This window comes from Apteryx rowi, unplaced genomic scaffold, assembly GCF_003343035.1.
Source record: "Apteryx rowi isolate R43461 unplaced genomic scaffold, aptRow1 scaffold_369, whole genome shotgun sequence".
In the NCBI taxonomy this organism is placed as follows: domain Eukaryota; kingdom Metazoa; phylum Chordata; class Aves; order Apterygiformes; family Apterygidae; genus Apteryx; species Apteryx rowi.
The window spans coordinates 524,358-544,408 of record NW_020450185.1 but is presented as its reverse complement, the minus strand read 5'-3'; the positions used below and the strand labels follow the sequence as shown (position 1 = coordinate 544,408).

At 40.7% G+C, this 20,051-nt stretch overlaps 1 protein-coding gene across 2 annotated transcripts in view; it reads right to left on the bottom strand.

The window, feature by feature from the left end:
* Positions 1 to 20,051, bottom strand: part of IPMK (inositol polyphosphate multikinase) — a 46,648-nt gene that overhangs the window by 22,030 nt on the left and 4,567 nt on the right. For both annotated transcript variants that reach the window (XM_026073450.1, XM_026073449.1), the window contains exons 2-3: positions 15,432 to 15,517; positions 502 to 598 (exon numbers count right to left, since the gene is read on the bottom strand). In XM_026073450.1, coding sequence (XP_025929235.1) covers positions 502 to 598; positions 15,432 to 15,517 — 183 coding nt within the window. The remainder of the gene's footprint in view (positions 1 to 501; positions 599 to 15,431; positions 15,518 to 20,051) is intronic.

Here is a 20,051-nt window from a genome sequence, read left to right as displayed (position 1 = left end):
TATGTTCTAGAAGTTCAATCTCTTCAATGTGAGGAAGAAAGAGCAGAGGAAACAGGCTAGTTCCTATTTTAAGTATACAACAAAAAAAGGATATTTTCTGTTTCCAATTGTCCTCCAAAAATCTCTTCTCCCCAACTGCTAACATGCTATACAAATACTAAGGTAAGATACCAGAGCTCCATTCCATTTAAAACCAACGTAGGACAAGCAGTACTCTTAAGAAAAGTACCTACTGAAATAACTTTGTGCGATACAACAAGGTGACGCGATTCAACCTTGGGACCCCCAGCAGCAGATCACAGCTTGGAGGTCTCCCCCCAGGCCCAGCCAGAGGACTACAAACTGGAACATGTTGTTATAGAGAACACAAGTGGGTCACAGAGGCTTAAAAGGCAACAAAATAAAAATAAACCAAAAACCCTGCAGCGCTCAACTACCAAAAATTATTCTCCAAAAGATTTTTCAGCAGATTGGGACTAACAGATAAAATTAGAACAGTACCATTTGGTGCAGTAGGTGGTGACCAGACACCGAAGTATTTTGGCAGATATTCCCGCAGCTCCAGAAGAATGCTGTCACAACAGTCAGAGTCATAAACCTGAAATAAATGGGTGGAAGGGGAGATGATCAGTTTAAAACATTCATTTTATATTTCTAGTAGTCCCTTAATTATCATTTCTTACAGCCTTTCTGTTTATATATTTAGGAGTTCTACTTTACATTTAGAAACACACAAGATAATTATCACAATCTGAGATAAATCAACAGCATCCTTTCTTCCAAATTTTGAAGTGGAAAAGATACACCAGTACTAACAAAGAATAACGCATGTGTTAACTTGAGTAAGAATCTAAGCCGTATTTGTTAGTATTGAAGCTTATTTAGTAAGGACTGAGTTCTTCTATCCCAAATCCAAGATTGTATAGGATTACTATAGATTAAATTTAAAAAGCCTCAGATATCTGATAACAAGAAGTCAAGTATACAAATTCAGGCTGGACAGCATTTCCTTATCTCCTCCAAAACAAAACATCCTGTAATTAAGTTACCCAGACCACGCACAATTCAAACAGATTTGTTTTCATCTGCTTTAACTCTTTTTCAAAAAGTTTTCCAACTTAGATAAAAATAATAATAATAAGTTGGGGAATGGAGCTAGCTTATATTCCTGAAGGAATAATTCCTAGCACACCTAAAATGAGGCCTAAGGATACCTGCTATGGAATTGCATGACTATCACTAGTTTTCAAAGATTTAAATAAAAAAGTGTTAAAAGAGCTCTATGGAGTTAATTCAACTCATGCTTCAAGACCCACCTTTAGCCACRGTGGGAGACCATCTTGTGAGAAACAGCAGGCATTCCAGAATAAATCTATTTATAGTTGTAACATGAAGACTTCGGGGGGGCCTCCAAAAGCCTAAAATCCAGCTACTATTCTACAGCAAAGGCAAACCTTAACTCTGATCGCTGATGCAGCACAACTCTAGACAGAGYCTCACAGAGCAGCAGGTTAAAATTAGTCAATGTGGGTTCACGCTAAATTTAGTTTCCATCACAGAAACCTCAAACTGGCCAAACTCAAATCCACCACTGTACTTCAAATATAAGGTGGTGTTTCACAGCACTTAAGGCACATCAAATTCGGGGATCTTCTGGTCTTGTCCCAGCCACACAATTCTGACACTCCTTTATGCCTGCACCATTCCCCAACAGCGCCTACAAAGCTGATACAGCCAAAGCTACAGGGATTTTATGCTGGATCCCTTTTTAACTAGATCCATTCCTTAAACTAGCTCATGGTTTAAGCCTCATTTTTAAGAGCTTAAGGAGAGGGGAGCATCTCTAAAGCCCAAACTACACAAATCCATGCAGAGCAGGAGGCAACACCACGGCACTGTACCTCTCGCCGCACCCTGTATCCGCACTGTTGCTATCTCAGGCATACAGAAGTTGCTGGGTGTATATCTTACAGGGCAGTGGCACAACACACCGCTTCTCTTTTCACAGTGTGGTTTAGCAAGCAGATATCCCTTCTGAGAACTATGGGTGAGACTAGGCCTATTTCTCCCCCCCAGGCCAACACAAACTGGTATGTCAATATTCTTGTACTCTAAGAAGAAAAACTTGCTTATCCCTGCGATCAGTAGCTTCTATTTTTAGCAGAAGCAACATTTCTTTGATGAGCCTCAAAAGACATTGCCAGCAGAAAACAGTGCTTTCCCCAGAAGAGAGCAATGTAGCTTGATCTTACCAGCTGGAAGAAAGAAAAAAAATTAAGGGAGGAAAAAAAGAGTGCACACAGCACCATACAGATGCTGAAACACAGACCCAGTTGCTGCTATCTTCTGTATCAGAGTTGACTGTCTCCTACTACCTAGTCTGCCACTTCTGGGCCAGGATGCCAAGCATAGGCTGGTCGAATTACCTTACATTGTAGATATTTTCAGACAAAGCAGCACAAATAAATTGTGTTTACTGTTGTAGTGCTTTATCATAGCATCCAAAAGCTAACAGAGCAAACTGCATTGTACAGTACAACCCCTCCTTTCCTTGGTGAATGTATACAGGYAGCAATCAGAGTACCACAGCTTTTACATGGGAAAGAACACAAATTTAAGACAGGAAAAAGAGAAAGGAGAGAACTGGGACTTATCTTTTTAAGTTACCAACACTAGGGTCCAGTATGAGAGACTTCGGAAGTAACTAACAGTATACCCCTCTATATTTCAAATGCTATGACACAATAAAAGCATTCAGATAATTTGCAATGACATGTAATAGCCCAAATTCAAGGCCAAATGGGGAAAAAAGCTCCAGAAATGGTACCTTTTGGATAGTCTGCTATCTTTTAATAAACTGATATAAGACATTTTAAATGGAGAAAACAAACATTAATGCATTGTTCAGTATCATTACTTCAGCAAAACAAAATTAAGCCCATTATTTCTGTCCCTCAGGAATTATCTTGCTCCCAGAACCAGTAATTAGCTCCCTTTAAATACTTTGACATAACATATACAAAACACTTATTTGGCCTTAATATAGACCCCAATCTCAGTCTGCAATATATTTGCGTCAAACAAATAAGCACTCAGTTAATAAACAGAGGAAGCCATTTGGTGTGGGCAAAAGCAGCAAAAAAGAGACAGTTCATGAGTTGCACTCATTCTTATGCCGAGGAGAGCTACTTCTCATTAGAAAGGACCTCAAACACCAACTATGAACATCTCATTTCGTGCAATCCAGTAGCAAACTGCACATTTGGATGTCATTCCGAATGCTGACCATAAATTCAGTGCATGTAAGACAAAAACTTATGTATGTAGTCCAAAATAAAGAAATGGTACTGAATTTCAGAATGATGTTTAGTAGCTGCCCAACACCAAAAGAAACACTGAAACTACCTCTCATTCCATAACATACCCCACATCCCCCAAATTACACAGGAAGCAATCCATGCACTTTTGCCCCAGGCTGTGCTACAGGCAAAGCTGGGAAATTCACTGGAAGAGAGAAGTTACCACTTACCCCAGAACAACCTTTAGAATTATACCGTTTTGTTTTATTTATATTAGCAATATTCCAGTTTTATTTCAAACAATTGCTTTTTTAAAGTTGTGCATACAATAGGTCCATTTCTCCAGCCTACATGGACAAATTTGTACAGTTACCAGTAAAGCAGAAGCAACTTTTATCTTCAACAAATCAAGAACTGCAAAATAATTCAGGGTCAGTTCAGCCACGGTAGGTATCCATCCTACATAACACAGGCTACATTTTTCCAATAGCACAAATTGAAGACACACAATGCAATAACCGTTGGGCTTAAAAGCAAGTAAACAGGATGCCGACATTTGGAGGGCTCACAACACGACCATTACAAATTATTGCAGCTAACTCATAGGAAGAGTATGCCCCAGATATGTTCTGTGACAGTTTAGAAAAATCTAACAGACACCATGAAGTCATAATTTCCAGTTACGCAGACCTTTTTAATCCTGAGGCAACTTTACCATCCCTTAGATTTGAATCCAAAGTACACTGTGTTTGTTTTGGTAAGCTTGATCCAAACAGATTCATCTCTTTCTTAAGGCAAACAGGGGGCTGCTTGTGAGAATGGGAATGTTCTTCTCCTTATTCAAAGCAGCATGACTTTTTTTTTTTAAGACTAGCTAATGACATAAATGGCTGGGGTGGGGTAGAACAAATGTTTAAATTTCAACAGGAAACTAGTTCTGGCAGTAGAGACCCATCTTCAAGTGTTCTGGTGAAAAATACTACTTTGACAGAAATGTAATTTAAAAGGAATGTTCTAATTAAGTACACAAAAAGTTGATTTTTTAAATTAAATTAGCATTTACTTTAATGCYATCTGAGTAGGCAACTTGGAAATGCCAGACTAGATTTCCTGTATTTACCATGTCAGCCTGAGACATCACCTTTTCTTGTTGCCAGCTATTGTAGACTGTCCTTTAATTAAGGAAGGAGTAGTACTATCGCTTGCAGAGACTCAGGGTACACAACTAGCTGTCAGCAGCAAGCAGGGAGTTCCCAGTTTCAAATGACTGAGGTTCTTTGGGTTTTTTAAACCTTATCAAGTCAAGCACTTAAGTTTGCAAATGTGAGATTTACAGGTGATAGTGCAACCGTAACTCTGTCTCCCTATGGTGTATGCATTATATTAGACTTTAATTATCTGACTACAATCTGCACTTCCCTCTGGACTCCTATATCACTCAGTATACCATGTAAGTACAAGTGCAAAAAAAAAAAAAAATTAGGTTGGAACAACAACTGAGAATTTGGCAATTTGCAGCTGTTTGGCTTTACCGCACCAATAGCCTCCCCCCACCCTTTTTCAAAGTAGCATCCTCGTGTTCTGACATGTGAGCGTCCGCATTATGTTTCCACAAATATTTTAATCAGCCAGCTCCGTTTATATTCAAAAACATCTGATACCAGAGCAATTACAAGAGTTAAATATTTATGACTGTTATCTTAAATGCTATTACACTTGACTGCTTATTTTAATATCCAAAATATAGCTGTACTATAATCATTACTCTCACAGAAGACACCTAAAGACCACAGCTTAAAACACTCAGAATGTATTCCCATTCCCACAATCTGATCATGTAATCACATAAATACTGTAAATACTGGGTGTGAAAATAATTTCAAAATCTCCCAAAGATGCACTGATTTAGTGATGTTTAAGCCTGGTATGTTTTATCCACCCCCACAATTTTATATAGTCAAAATTAGGCTAAACCTAGTCAGATATGCAGCCTCAGGCATGGAGTCATCTTTGCAAGAGGCAAAGCAAACCCCGATTCATTTCTGAGAATATTGCAGAGTTTCAGAACTTCGGCAAAGAGAAGCAGAACTTCTATGGAAGAAACTAGAAGGCAATCGGGGACAGTCACCAACAGCAGTGCTGAACAAGAACTGCAGCAGAGCCTTGAGCAAGCAGCTGCGGATGCCATACGCAACAAGCTGCTCTAAAACGGTCTGAGTTAAGTTGGGTAGAGTCAGATCAACGTGTTCCTCTCTTCCCAGTAACCGCTTATTCTGGAGGCAAGGCAATAAAGTGTTTTGCAGAATCTAAGCACGCACTCCACCCTACCCCACCAGACAGACAAGGTTTGTTTCCCCCTTCACAGGACAGCACAGTCCCATCCAATTCTTTAATCACACAAGGTTTCTGGGCAACACAAGATAAACAATAAAGCAAGTTAAAACTATTTACTTTACCCCCACGCACCCTGCAACTGATGCAAGCCACCCAACTGAGCACGAAGCAAGGTAGTATGCATCAGGGCCCTATCTGTCAGAACTGCAAAATTTGAGACTATGTTTCATCACAAATCTATTGCTATAGAATTCTGCTGCTTCTTGCCCTTTTGTCTCTCCTAGATTCACAATTTGCCAACACATTCAACTTATGTTCAGCTGCAACTGATGGAGCCTTCACTGAACCAGAGAGCTCCCTGAAGTCAGAAATAACTCCCCGTTCAGGATGTGCAAACCTTGATCCTTTAAGCACCATAATCCGATTCATCTGTTTTTATTYAAAAAAAAATTTAAGACATACTACCACGGGTCAGCTGACAATTTGAATGCACTAAGTGCTTGCCACTACTCTTTCTTCTTAATCCARCGACCCACATCATTCACTCAAAGCAGCTGCAGCAGCACTGTCCTCAAGTCACCCAGTGCCAAATCTCAAACCATCAGCAGGCAGAGAGATCCTGTAAGTTTCAAGGAAAACCATCAAGTCACTTAAAATCAGGTTTCCCTATTGAAAATGTACGGTGCAACCAGTTTTCTCATTTGCCTTTGTAATTCTAATGCTAAAAAACAGCTCCATCACTTCAGCATATGAAGTGGTGCAACATGAATAACATTGCCCATGTTAAGATACTAACCTGGTCAGAAAACACTGAACACTCAAATCCTCACATAGGCAAAAACAAGTTGAACAAAGACAGTAGCTAGAATGTCCTTATTCCTTATTCATACTCTCTGCTCAAAGTAGATTTTTGAGGCAACTCCAACTATTTAGGAGTAAGTTTAAGTTATCCCTGAATATCAAAAGAAAGGTAAACCAGTAGAACAGGACCAAAGGAAAAATAAACTAGCATCACTGTCCTCCTTCCTATGAGCATCAAGCAGCCTTACCTTTTGTTTCTGGAAAGCTACCTGATCACAGCTGGAGATTCAAGTTAGGAAGTGAGAGCGCACAAGCGGTGGGGGAACTCTCAAGCACGTACACTTACATAAGCAAAATTTAACTTTACATTTCAAAGAGTCAGAAAGGGGAGACAAGTCCCAGGAGACACAAGCTTTTTTCCACCACCAGCCAAACTGCAAGAGGCAACCCTGACAAAGCCTTACTGCAGCATTACCCTGAAGGTGCAGTTTCACAGCCATTTAAACCAATCCAAGGCAAGGCTACCACAGTCCCACACACATTTTCATCCCATTCCCTGCAGCAAAACTAGCATTCAGYTGAGCCCACAGTCTGTTCAACTCCTTGATTTGGCTCACTGCAGAAGTGCCAGTCCAAGTGCCATTTAAGTATATTCTAAGGATCAACACTTTAAGCATTTTAAAATTGTGCCTTAATTTTTTATCTTCCTTTTAAAATACCCATTTCTGTGTTCCACTTAATTTTGAAAGTTTTATTGATCTAAACTATCTGTATTTTAAACAGCAACTATATATTTTAACCATCTTCTAGTGCAACTTGGCCTTTAATTTACAATATTCAACTCCCACATGAAGGTGGGTGGCCAAAATAATCATTTCAATGGCCAACCCGGAAGTGTTACGTCAGGTTTGCGGTCTCAGTTTCTACACAGGAAGTCCCTCTGCTAGCAACCAGCTCTCATTTTGGGATGAGAACACCTGCCAAGACAGACACAGCTTATAACTATCATGGTTTTTTCCTAGAACAGACAAAGAAGAATGGGATCTACCAAGAGGAATTTTAGYCAAAGATTTATGGTCCTGGGAAAGTCTACCAGGGCTCCAAGTAACAGCCAAACAGCTACTCCACTGTTTTCTACCCAAATTGATGCGTTTTCGGTTGTTAAAGAAAAYATACTAAGATCAACATAGCTGTTTTGTAATCACTACAGGTATTTTTTTGGTCTGCTTTTAAAAACGAACTCCAAAGAGTCCTGCACACACATGGTCCGTGGAAAACTGGAAGCTACAGAATCAGCTATCCTCTGTCTTCCCCTCACTCAGTCTGCCCAAGCACATCAGCTACTGCTTCCCAAACCTGGAAGTAACCCTCTTGCTCACTGCTGGGGAGAAAGGAAAGCAGCAGCGCGAACCTGTGCTACGAGACAGCGGTGGAAAGTGCACACGCAAACAGAGAACCACCGTAATAACAGTGCTAAGAAACTTTAGCAAGCCTTTGATCAGAGCTCGCTCAAATAAATACATAATCTAGATAACTGGATTCCATTACACTCAGGCATGATGAGTTAAGTCATTTGTTTTGCYTTGTCTTGAAGATGGATATACACACACACACTCAGAAAAACACATATTTAATGACTAAAAACTAACTGCTACCAAATTGCTCCCTAATTATTGGACATTAGGGGAACTAAAAAAGCATGTTATAGACACAGTGGGACATGCAGTATAATACTTAATGGACTCTTTAATTTACTTCTGGTTAATTTTGTGCCTGGATGCCCAAGAACACACTTATTGTTTTCAGCCATATATACTGGTGTTTCACATCTTCCCCACACAAACATAGTCCTGCTTTCGTGCAATATTCTCTCTTTTTTTTTTAAACTCTTAAAAAAACACTTGGGAACTAGAATTCTTGCTTTCAGAGACTGAATTTTGTTCCATTTTTCTTTCAAGGAGTCAACCTGCACTTTCCTCAATCCCATACTGGAGGTCTACCAAGTATAGCCGATTTTTAAATAAGTTAACAAGGCATGAAGTGCTGTATTTACTGTATAGCAGCAGTATACCTTACTCAAAGCTTATTCTAGAACTGAACCATTTATCATTATAACAGAATCAAAACTCCACTTGAACAATATTTGTTCCACTGTCAGAAAAAGCTAGTGCTTACATGACCCTCCAGGGTAGTAGGGACACTGAACTGTAACTGAATCACTTTAACATAGCATGGATGCGCACAGTAAAACCATACTTTTTTTGCTTAGCTTTCAGCCAGATGTACTCTCAGAAGGGAATCTTCCACAAAAATCAGATTGATAAGAGCAGCTGAATTTTTCCGCCCTGCTTATTTACATAGCACAGGCTGCAGACTACTTACCAACTCCAGCCAGCAGTTCCCTGTTAGCATCAGATTGCAATAATGGCCCTTTACTCTCTCCTTTTATAAATCCGCCTTACATTTACTAAAGGGGACTAGAGATTATTCTGTAGCCTACAACATACAAGAAGCAAGGGGAACAGATGTTCAGTAGATCCTTCTAGGTTAACTTTCTATTGCACTGCAAGTCCCTTCCAAAATCATTTTGCTACAGGGCACAAAGAATCACAAAAATCTGTCACTCAAGTAACTTGTTATACAAGTCAGTCTTACTGTCTTGGTACAGTAGGCTTGAAGTCCTTCAATAGCGATCTGGAGTACAAGAATTTGAGTGTTTATAGGACAGTAGGAGGAACTCAGACTCTTGGACCTACACTTCAGATTTCATTTCCCTTAGACAACTCCTAATTTTAAAATGTACAAATAAGCACAAGCAGCAAGTATTTCTTAATTTGGTCAAAAGGTCATTTTCTTCTCATTAGCTGAGCTGCACGTGCCCCTTTTACTTACAATACTTCTGTGCAGGCCCATGGTTTAAGCTACAGAGCACAGAGCAATTTCACACACCTGTTTCAGAACTTGGATTTGCTTATCACTCCAACAAGTAAGAATCCCTCCCAGACAGTCTGTCACCAGGAGGGAGGGGGAAAACAAAAAAAAAAGTCAACTATGCCAAGGCAGAAACAGAGCATATCGAAACTTGTTTATTATGCTTGCAAACAGTTAATTTGTACTATTTCAGTATCACTCTCTCTTTTGGAGATGCAGATCTGATTGTACCAGAATGACACACAGCAAGAGATTATGTTCCACAATATCCAGCCACTACTCTGAACACAGTAATAATGAAAGGTTTGAGCAAGGCATCGCATCCCCAAAAATGAGATGTTAAGAGAACTGTGCATTTATTTCTTGAACCTCTGTCCATATAAGACTTAGAATCAGGACTTTAGCTGGAGATTTGATCAAGGGATAAGGATATTTTAGTATGTAATGGCAGCACTGTGGCCATCATCCACTCCTTTTTCCAGTCAAAAATAATCGTCTAAATCAAGACTATAAAACTAGCTAACTGAGTTTACAAAATAGGGTAATTCATCCTGAAGCAAGACGTGTTTTGCCTCTCGAATCCGTTTCATTTTCCATCACCAGCCGAGAACAGTTTACAGAACACAGGCTGCTTTATCATGATTTGTGCTCAATGGGCTGAAAGAGGGCTGAGCCTGGTGGGCAGAAAGCTTCCAGGCCAAAACCCATCTTTCAGACCRCTGGCTTCATTTTATGCCATGGAGGGGAAGGTGAGGAAAAGGGGGGAAAAAAAACAAAAAAGAAAAAAGCAGGTCATCACCCTATTGAAAGCTCTGTTATAATGCATCCAGCAAAAGTTCAGAACAACAATTATGTGGGCAACCACGAAACCATTACTTCCTAGCTTTCAAGTGCCGGACTGTAATCTAAATAACGTAAATCTGTTTTACATGCTGGAGTTATTTGTGTCTCTCACATCCTGGCTTTGTTTTCAAGACATGTAACAAAAGTGAAAAACAATTTCTATTATCTAAAATGGTAATGGCTTCCTTGCATTCATGTTGTATATCAGCAGGGCTTGAACCCTGAACTTTTAGACTACCACTACAGCCGTTACTGACTCATCATTAATTGCCAATAGGAGAAAGATCTGTTCTCCAGAAGGGCCAAACAACTAGCCCAAGTATCTTTCCCTAACACTACGTGGGGTGAATCAGCTCCCTAAGTTCCCAAGCACTGGGCAAAGGTATAAGGAACAGGTTGCTGGYATTAAGAGGCAGGACTGGGAAGAACTCTGTCCTTTTCATTCCAGTCCCCAAAGAGTACACATGGACCCTCTGGACAAGGGTATCTGAGAATCAGGATAAGACTTGGCATACAACAGTTTTGGAAACATTACAACACTGTAAGAACTTGAAGTTGATACTTGGACTTGGTACTATAGGATACCTGAAGCTGCAAATTGGCAACATCACGAGCTCCAGCTATGACAATTCTGACACGTGATCACTAGCAAACAGAAGAAAATTGCAGATGTCGGAAGTTGTCCATACTGCAAGGATCTTCCTCAGAGAGGACAGTCTTCTGTAGCTTCTTATACCTCTAGCACCAGGCAACTGCTATAGAAGAGCAAAAGGGCTATACTTTTGCAAATAGAAGTTTACAGGAACATTTACTGTTGGGTTAAATATAAGGTATGCTGAAATCCCAGTGCATTAGCTACTGCGTTACCAACATTTAACTTCATTAAGCCATGCTCAGAAGAGGTGCACACAATAACAGGGGTTTACAGCCCCATGGAATGAATGCCAGAAATAAGTGAAAGAGCTGCCATTTCAAATAGTCTAATGACCTTCTGCTGTCCTTCTGAAGGTATGGAAAGAAATTCTCCATCTCTTATGCAAAAAAAACACAGCTTGTAGGAAACCGTAGTCAGGGCAGTAGCTTCAACAACTGTAAATTCTCTTCCTCAGTTTAAAATATTTGCAGTCCAAGGATCTATCCTTGTGCCCACAAAAGCAGATGCCCTATTTAAAGCATGACGTTCCAGCTTCCTCCCCCTCTTCAAGATGCTAACAGGGCAGTAGTTTCTGCACTATTACATTCTTGACATGACAAATTAAAAAAAGCTCTGTACTGAACAGAGTATGTCTTAAATAGGAAGAGAGAGTTACGCTAGCACACAGTGCTCTTGGGTGCAGCCTGGCATGTTTGAGACAAGAGCTCTGCACCGAGCTACGCACAAGGTTTTACCTCATGTAGCGAGTGCACTAACCTTTTCAACAGATGCTTTTCTCACAGTCCCCAACTCATCTGCCAGAAGAGATCACTGTAGGAGAGCTGATAGGCTTCTTCCCTTCCCCCTTTCAGCACTGCTGAATTAAACCAAACTGTTTCAGCACATGTGACCCAGCATAAAGCAGGTTGAAAGTCAAATACTAAAACTCACTGAGAAGTAGCCTTCTTTTGTGGTGTTCTCAGTATGCCTGTGTGGACAGCCTACCATAAACACACACTGCCTTTTACTGATTTATTTTCTTTACTGGAGACAGGTCAATACTACATGATACACTATATTGCATTTTCTAAACAACACTATTTTCCTGTCCCCACATCTCTGCACGCCCCTCCCTCCTTAAACTCTTAAAAGCAGTCTTTTACAGTGCCTTCACCTACAGGTTCTCACCMAGTATTTCCATTAGATGGAAACAACTGATCGCCACAGTTTAAATTGCCCCTAAAAAAAAATAAATAAAAAACCCACCACACACAACCCTTCTACTTCAAACATTTTCCCCCTTCTCTTGCTGCTCGCAGTTATTGAAAACAAAGTATTTTGTAGCTATTCAAGATTGAAAMGCTTCATTTTTTAAACCAGGTAAGTGTATTAAAAGACTTGGTATGACACTTCTTGTTATGCAGCCTACGCTTGTAAGAAAACCATGACCTCAAATACAGGAAGGGAGTTTACAGGAATAAAAATAATGTCTTAATTGTATTTGTTAATTATTCACATTTACAGAACTCAACAGAAAGTGGACATTACCACTGGAAAGTCATACTCCAATCATAAATTAAGCAATACATAGTTATTTATTAACAATGCCTACAAAGTTTGTTGTTCCACTATATTTTAATCATAGAAGCTATTCATGATAATCTTGTTATACTCTATGATTCTTGAGTTATGAGAGAAGGAAAAAATGACAAGTCATTTTCCCCTCAGTAGAGAATGTYGCATATTATTGTGGGAGAGGTAAAATTTGGTTTACTTGGTGAAATAATCTCATGAGAAAGAAGCCCAGCGGGGACCTGGGTGTGGGGGGGAAATGTTTATAAAACCTGCTAAACTAAAAATATACTCCYGGGAAAACAAAAGGGAGGTCAGCTAATGCAATCCGAGTAGGAATTACAGGTCTCTATCAAAGGGGAAAATCTCTCTAGTGAAATTTTTCAAAACTTCCACCTGCTTCTCAGCAGACTGACCTGTGGATCCTCATTTTAGATCACTAGTAGCATTTTGCAGTACAGTGTCTTGCTCAAAGTGTTTGCTGTTCAAACACTGCAGGAACCCCATTTTGTTTGGGCTACATCAGTTAGCACTTAGCTTTGGGCTCAATATTAAATATTCATCATCTGTCCAGGGGAAGCAACCTTCCAGTGGCTTGCTATAGACTACTGCCCTCTGTCATTCAGAAGACTCCCAGCAGAAGGTAAATCCAGCAGTTTCAGAAAAGAAGTTTGGCTTGTCCAGAGAGAAGGCAGYATCTACCTCCTATCAGGTCAAATATATATGAGGGTTATATTCAAACTCATTCAGTAATGCTTCATTATCTTCCGTCATGATACATTCCCTGCAGCCTTCAGTCTACGAGCRTGTAGACTACACCAAAATACTAGTACACACCAGAGAGCCTTCCTGTTTGCAGCTGGTTACCAGGAGAGACTTCTGCCTCAGCCCTGTGACAGCTGCTCTCCATCTGCACAGCTGAAACAGCAGCCATTCATCTTCCTACCATGGAGGAGAACTGGAGGAGAACTGGAGAAGTTCTCTATTACTTCAGCTGAAGAGGTTTGCTTCACCCACCCACAAGTGGAACAGAAGTGCTTGTTTCTGGCCCCGGTACCTGGGTGTTACTCTTAATTCAGGTAAGATAGAAGGGAGTTTAGGCTTTGCTGCCATTTTCAGTCAAATCAGTTCCTCAGTGTCTGAAGAGCACCAGCACAGCATAAGGTAAGTGGCAAGAACGGGAAGAGGACGACTGACCTTTCCCCTCTCAGCAGCAATGAGTCATTAGATCAGCTCAAGCTGTACATGAAAGCGTACCTTAAACTGAACCTCACAACCTGCAATAATCATCCCTACCTTGTAACAAGCACATGTAGGGCTTCGGTGTCTATATCCCATACTATGTTGGTCATGACTGAGAGCAAACGTGAGYAATTAATCATTGAGGAGTGAAAAAATCTCCAAGCTCTTTCTCCTGTACTTTCACCTACAACATACACGCATTTTTCCTCCTTGCTTTCTCCCACAAAAAGGCATTCTAGCCCACACAAGAAGTGAACTGCGTATGCACTTTTTCCTAGCCCTTTTATTTGTCAATAAATCTCCAACCCCTTTCAGAAGTGAGCTGGCAAGACTGTGGAAGGAAGACAGACGTAACTGAAGTTGGCTTCACACATTATTAGCATTGGACCCAACTTCCTCCACTATGACAGGGCCTAGCAGCACTGATACAGACCTCTCTTTCTAGAAGATTTTGCCCAGGGTCTTGCTCACGACTTATGACATGAGCCTAAGCAACAGGTAAAGTGACAAAGCCTGTATTGCAAAAGGTTAATGTCAAAGCAGTGTTGAAGCTTACTCCTTTTACCTGCTGGCTTTGGACAGCAATAGGACCTTACTATCTGCACTTGAGGATTTGCACATAAGAGTAAGTAGCCTGGCACTCTAAGGACATGCTGTTCAAGCTTTCTACTTCTACTGAAGAGTTACCACTCAGCCTGGATCATATCTTTCTTAGCCTCATCTAAATGACATAGTCACTGTGAAACCTCAGAGAAATATTTACATTTAGGTTTAACTGGCTCCTGCCGAGGCCTAGTAACTCAAGAGTTGTTGTTTTGTCTAGCAGTCTCATCATGTCAATTATCAAGTAACAGCAGTATGTAAACAGATTTTACTTACAGTATATTGCTTAGTCAGCTTTGGGCAAGATGTTTCCACAAAACACATAACATCTTTTGGTGACTTAATTCCACTCCCCCCCCAATAAAACAATGACAAAAATCAAGACTACTCTCATGCTGCATGAGGATTTCTACAGTTCTTTGTACCTATATGGGAGCTAAAAAGCCATGGAAAGTGCTGGGATATCAAGCCAATGTAGAAAGAACAAAGGACAAGCTATCCGGGAACTGGGGGGAGGCAGGTAAGGAAAAGAGGCTCTAGAAACACTTTACCCTTGGTAAGACAGCCAGCAACAACCTTCTTTGTTTGCTTGCTCAAGTTACTGATAAAGCATACTCAAGATGAGCAAAAGATTTGGTTCATGTGACAAGTACATCAAACTGAAGTTAAAACAGCTAGACATTTTGTTTTTATTTACATTTTCAAAGGATGTGGGCTTTTAATAAAATGGAAAACAGGGAAATAGTTTTAGCAACAAACCAGACTAGATGGATGGGTGAGGCTGGCTATGTTTTAGACAATCGATTCTGACATGCTCAGCATCATGAGAAAAAAAAACGATGAGAGCACATGTAGCAGCCTTCAGTAGTAGAAGGAAATAATGCAAGACTTTTCAACAAAATCTAAGATGTTGTGAACACTATTGCCCCCCAACCAAATAAGAAAGCTTAAAACCTGTTAGTAAAGTAGGTCTGGTGTGGGGACAGATACTCTAAGAGGAAAAAGCTCTACAGAGAACAGAGATATCATGATAATTCTGCTAAAGAACACTATTCAGATATTTAGGTTACATTTTCCCCAAAAAACAAACAGCAAGGATGTACTTCTACATGAATCACACTCATCATTTCACCTTCAGTGAGGCAAATTCCTCCACATGGCAGGACCCTCACCTTGTTGTAGAACTCCTGCTCCCGAGGACCTCGGGGCGGTGGCTGCAACTGCTTCAAGACTGTCCCATCTGGATGCTGCAATATACCTAGAAGAGAAGCATTTCATTCAGGGCTTACTTTTAAGAGATGCAGCTTGTATTTTTCAGAAATAACAAATACACATCAGGGACAGTCCATTTGCTCAGTTCCACTGTTCCCACTACATGCACAACAGAAACTGGCAGCTCTCGCACAAAACCCTTAGACAAGGCTCGCTTGCATTCTTTCTCTAGCCACCAGATGAGCTTCTGGGTCTAATTCTGGTCAAGGCCAACACAGTACTCAGATTTGACATTAAAAGTTCCACCCAAAAGCACTCACTCAACTAGGGAAGATTACATAGACACTCCCTTTCTAAATAACTGATAAGCTTCTTAGTGTTACTGGGAAAATAAGTTAAAAAGAGTTAGTACCAAGTTTTATACATTTATCATTAGCTAAAATGAACAGATATGACCTGTGAATGTTTTTTTATACTACTGGCATAGAAGGAGCACTTCTATATTACTAGGAGTACTTTTGTAACACTCCATGCTAATCAGATGCTACTATTCTATCACTTATAATTATAACACAACATAGGATTTCACCTCAGCCAGGCAGCCGCCTTTGTGCCTGCACTCCCTCCGCCCCCCAAACCATACTAATCAGCCTAAATGACCCTGCAGTTAGCAATATTGCCGAGTAGCTGCATGAAGAATTCACAACTCAATTGAATTATATTACAGGGTACTCAAGAGATGGATACGGGCAAGAATGGAGAAAAGTAACTGCATCTTTGTGAAATGCACTCTAAGACGGGCTCAGGACGACAGCAAGCTTTTCAAGAGATTCAGCCCTATTACGTTTTCATTCTAAGACAACAGAATTCAAGACCATCAGTTACAGGGTGAGGAATCCACTTCAGGATAGAGATTTTCTCCTAGGATTTATTCATAGCTTTTCATATCGCAACTTATTTTATGTAGAAGGGAGGAAAAAAACCGTCAGATGTATCTGAAATAAGTTCCATCTTCAGCTTACGGCTTGAGGAGTGGTAAACAAAGCCAGGAACTTTGTGCCCCAAAAAGCGTTAACAGTTCTAGCAGCAATTGAGTTTTCACCTTTTGGAAAGCATTATCTCGGAGTGGGCTCTGTTGTGCAGTCTTAGAAAGTAAACAAAGTCTTTAGAGCCTAAGTTATTTATTTTAAAACAAACATCAGACTTAGAAAAGTTGTTTCATAAGTTGGCTGTGCCAGTGAACAAAAAGCGTTTTTAAAGATTTGTGTATAACAACTCTCAAGTCAAGTTGCCTGCTAAGGCTGGAGTTTGTATACTTTCCAGAACTAGAAAAAACTGCTGCACAACAATGCACAGACTACCACAACATCTCCAAGACACAACAGCTTTATTTTTAGTACCTTTTTTACATGCACTGGAAACCACTTAACAGAGTGCAAAAAGTATTTGAATGACAAGTGTTTTAAACCTGAATTATTAACATTCACAACATTAAAAGAGGTTTTAAAACACATACTCCTTAATGACTGCATGCTAGCATTGATGAGAGAAGCAGGCAACCTACAAGGCAGAAATAACAGGCAAATTTTCCTGGAAGTAGAATCCATTTGCTACTGAACTGATAGAGAAGCTTGGACTTTGAGGGCACGTTACAGTAAGTAACTTACCCCCAAAACACTGCACTTTGGATCATGATGGATGATAACATTCATTACTTGAAGAGTTTAGTATAACCTGATACTGCCTAAAGCTCCTTCATCCTCTGGAATTCTTGGCAGGACAGAGCATCTACTCTCAATGTGACAGAGACAGGCCCGAAAACCAAAGATGCTCTACTTCAGCACCCATCATAGAGACAAACTCCACAGCCTTCTCTCCTATCTACAACAGCAAGAGATAGACAGCACCACTTGCAGTCACGGTTTTGTTTAAGGGGTGCTGGGGTCCTTTGGTAAATATGAAGAGAGGGTATATCATTTTAATAAATGAATAATCAATTTAACATTTCTGAGCAAGCAGCAGAACTATCCTGAAATAGTCTAAAAACATGTTTGGTTTGCTTTTTTTTTTTTGGACTCTGCATGCAAAGCCAGCTAGCATGCTGGAGCTCACAAAGCTACAGCAGAAGTAGTGTAGATGTACACACTTCTTCACATTCAGAGTCAACGCACATGCTTCAGTTAACTAGAGACAAAAACTATTTTGCACAAACACTCTGAACATTTACTTTGGAAAAGATCCTCTGTTCTCCGAGAGCACTTAACAAGGACTGACCAGTGCGTGTGTGCTGCCTCAGCCTCCTCATTTGGAAAACAGTAGTCCGAGCCTGAAGTTTTGTGATGATGTGCACAACAGAGCAGCACTAAAAGACAATGGTTCCCTAGCTGCAGAATCCCGCTAACAATTTGGGGGCCTCCAGCAGTTTGAGGGCACAGGAAAACCACACCACACTCAGCTGCAAGAGGCTCCAAAAGGTAGTATACTCCATCATTAAGGTGTACTTTAACCACAAAAGATAACATAGTCAAAAAAAATACAAGCTCTGGATATCTCCAAGTCTTCTGCATGTTTGTACATGGGGAGAGAAGGGAAGTCTAGCAGAGGGCAGCAGCAACACAAAGAAGGAAGCTTGGCAGAATAAGGAAGGCTCAGAGTTTCAAACAGCAAACAGCTCAGAAAAACAACACCTTGCTATGGAGACTATCAGCAGCAAGACACAAAATGAACATGTGCTATAGATAACACAGGCTCACCATGCCATTAAAGTTGTAATTTCATTTACTGATGGTTGGAGAGGTTATGAAGTTCAGCCAGTGCTTGCCCTTGGCCTGCTCAGCAAAGGCAGTCTCTGATCAATAGAGTTCAAAGGCAGTATGACAAACATATTCATTACAGCTACTCCCAAAGGRCACACTTGAAGTTGAATAGATGCCTACCTCACACTTGTCTCAAAGGCATGAGTTTTACCAAATTTGATGTTCTGGAAAGGTGAGAAATACCATTTGGCAGTGTCAGCTCTGTACTTGGGTAGTTGGCTTTGACACTGACCACTACCTATATAAAAAGGAACCTTCCTTAGGTGTGCCAAAGCTCAAACCTCAACCTGAAATTGAAATAAAAATTCAGAGCTTGCAGAGACATAGGTGTACATATACCCCTCATGATTTATCTTATTACTATTAGACTACTTATTATCCATTGTTTTGTACTTACTATTACCACCAAATAAACAAGCAACTAATGAGTCATCCCTTTTCTTCTAAATTCACATGCACATTTGCAAAAAAAAATTTGCAAGCTAGTAAATTGCTTACTAGTATTTTGCTGACATGTTTGGTCTTAAAACACAGATTAAGATTTTAGATGAAACATAGTTTAACAGCACACTAATAACCTACAGATGTATGTTACCTAAACTCCCCACTTTTTAAGGTGTCAGATAAAGAAGCCAAACTACAGAAGTCTTACTTAAGCCATTAGCCAGCTAGTCAGTTGTGAAAATGAAACGATGAGTTATTTCACACACACCCCTTGAAACTTGCTGTTAGCCGATCACCTAGAGACAGACTAGCCGCCCCGAACATGCGAGGCAAACACGCTGATCGACACTCTCGCCAAATTACAGCACCCCAGCTCCAGCAGGGAGCTCAGGTGCTGCATTCAGATCGGTGACATATTCCCTCCATCCTCACGTAACCATGCGTCGCCTCACACTCTTGAGAAAGATATCCATTTATTTTTTTCCATTGCCAGATGGTGCCAAGAAGTCTCTACTAAACCATGAAATTCCTTCTCTTACTACACATAGCATTTTAAATAGATTCCACCCACTGTGCATAAGACTGAATGAGGGAGTCATATGAAGAGGGACTAACTCAGATTTACCTAATAACCACACGTACAGAGAAGAGATATTTAGCAGCAGTGATACCCCCCTATTTTGGTTCATAATACACATGCTACCCAGGAAGTCCTGCCAGCCCCTCCAGCCCATGATGGGGGGAGTAAGTCTTCATTAGTGAGATCAGTCTCTCAGCTTTTCCTATCCAAGGTACAGAGATCAGCATTAGGAGACAGCATTAAACCCCCTTTTGAATGCATTCTTTCCTTTAAGGACAGATATTCAGGGACAGACGAGCGTCTTTACTACAGTCTGTAAGGAGGACCATACCATATAGTAATGCAGTAGCTTATGTAACTTTTACTTAGCAGAACGAGCCCAGAAGCACACATCACACTACCAGGAGCATTCGGGCATTGCTTTCTGTGAATTATTTATACTCGCAGCTGTAATAAACAACGGGAAGTTTTCAGTTACCTCTTCTCCGTAATAGCCGCTAGCACTTTGCTAAAAGGGCCCCTGTTTTCAGTCTTAATTCAACCGAGCATCACCTGAACGCGTCCCAGGGAGGCTGACGACGGCAAAAGGGACGTCGTTAAACTTCCCCGACCACAGGCGGGCTCAGCCGACCCGCAGGTTTCCTGGGCACCCGAACACCCGCTTCCTGACCCCGAAACAGCCGCGCTGCAGGGGCACTTTCGCCCCAGCGAAGCTACCCGGGGCGAACACGCTTCCCCTC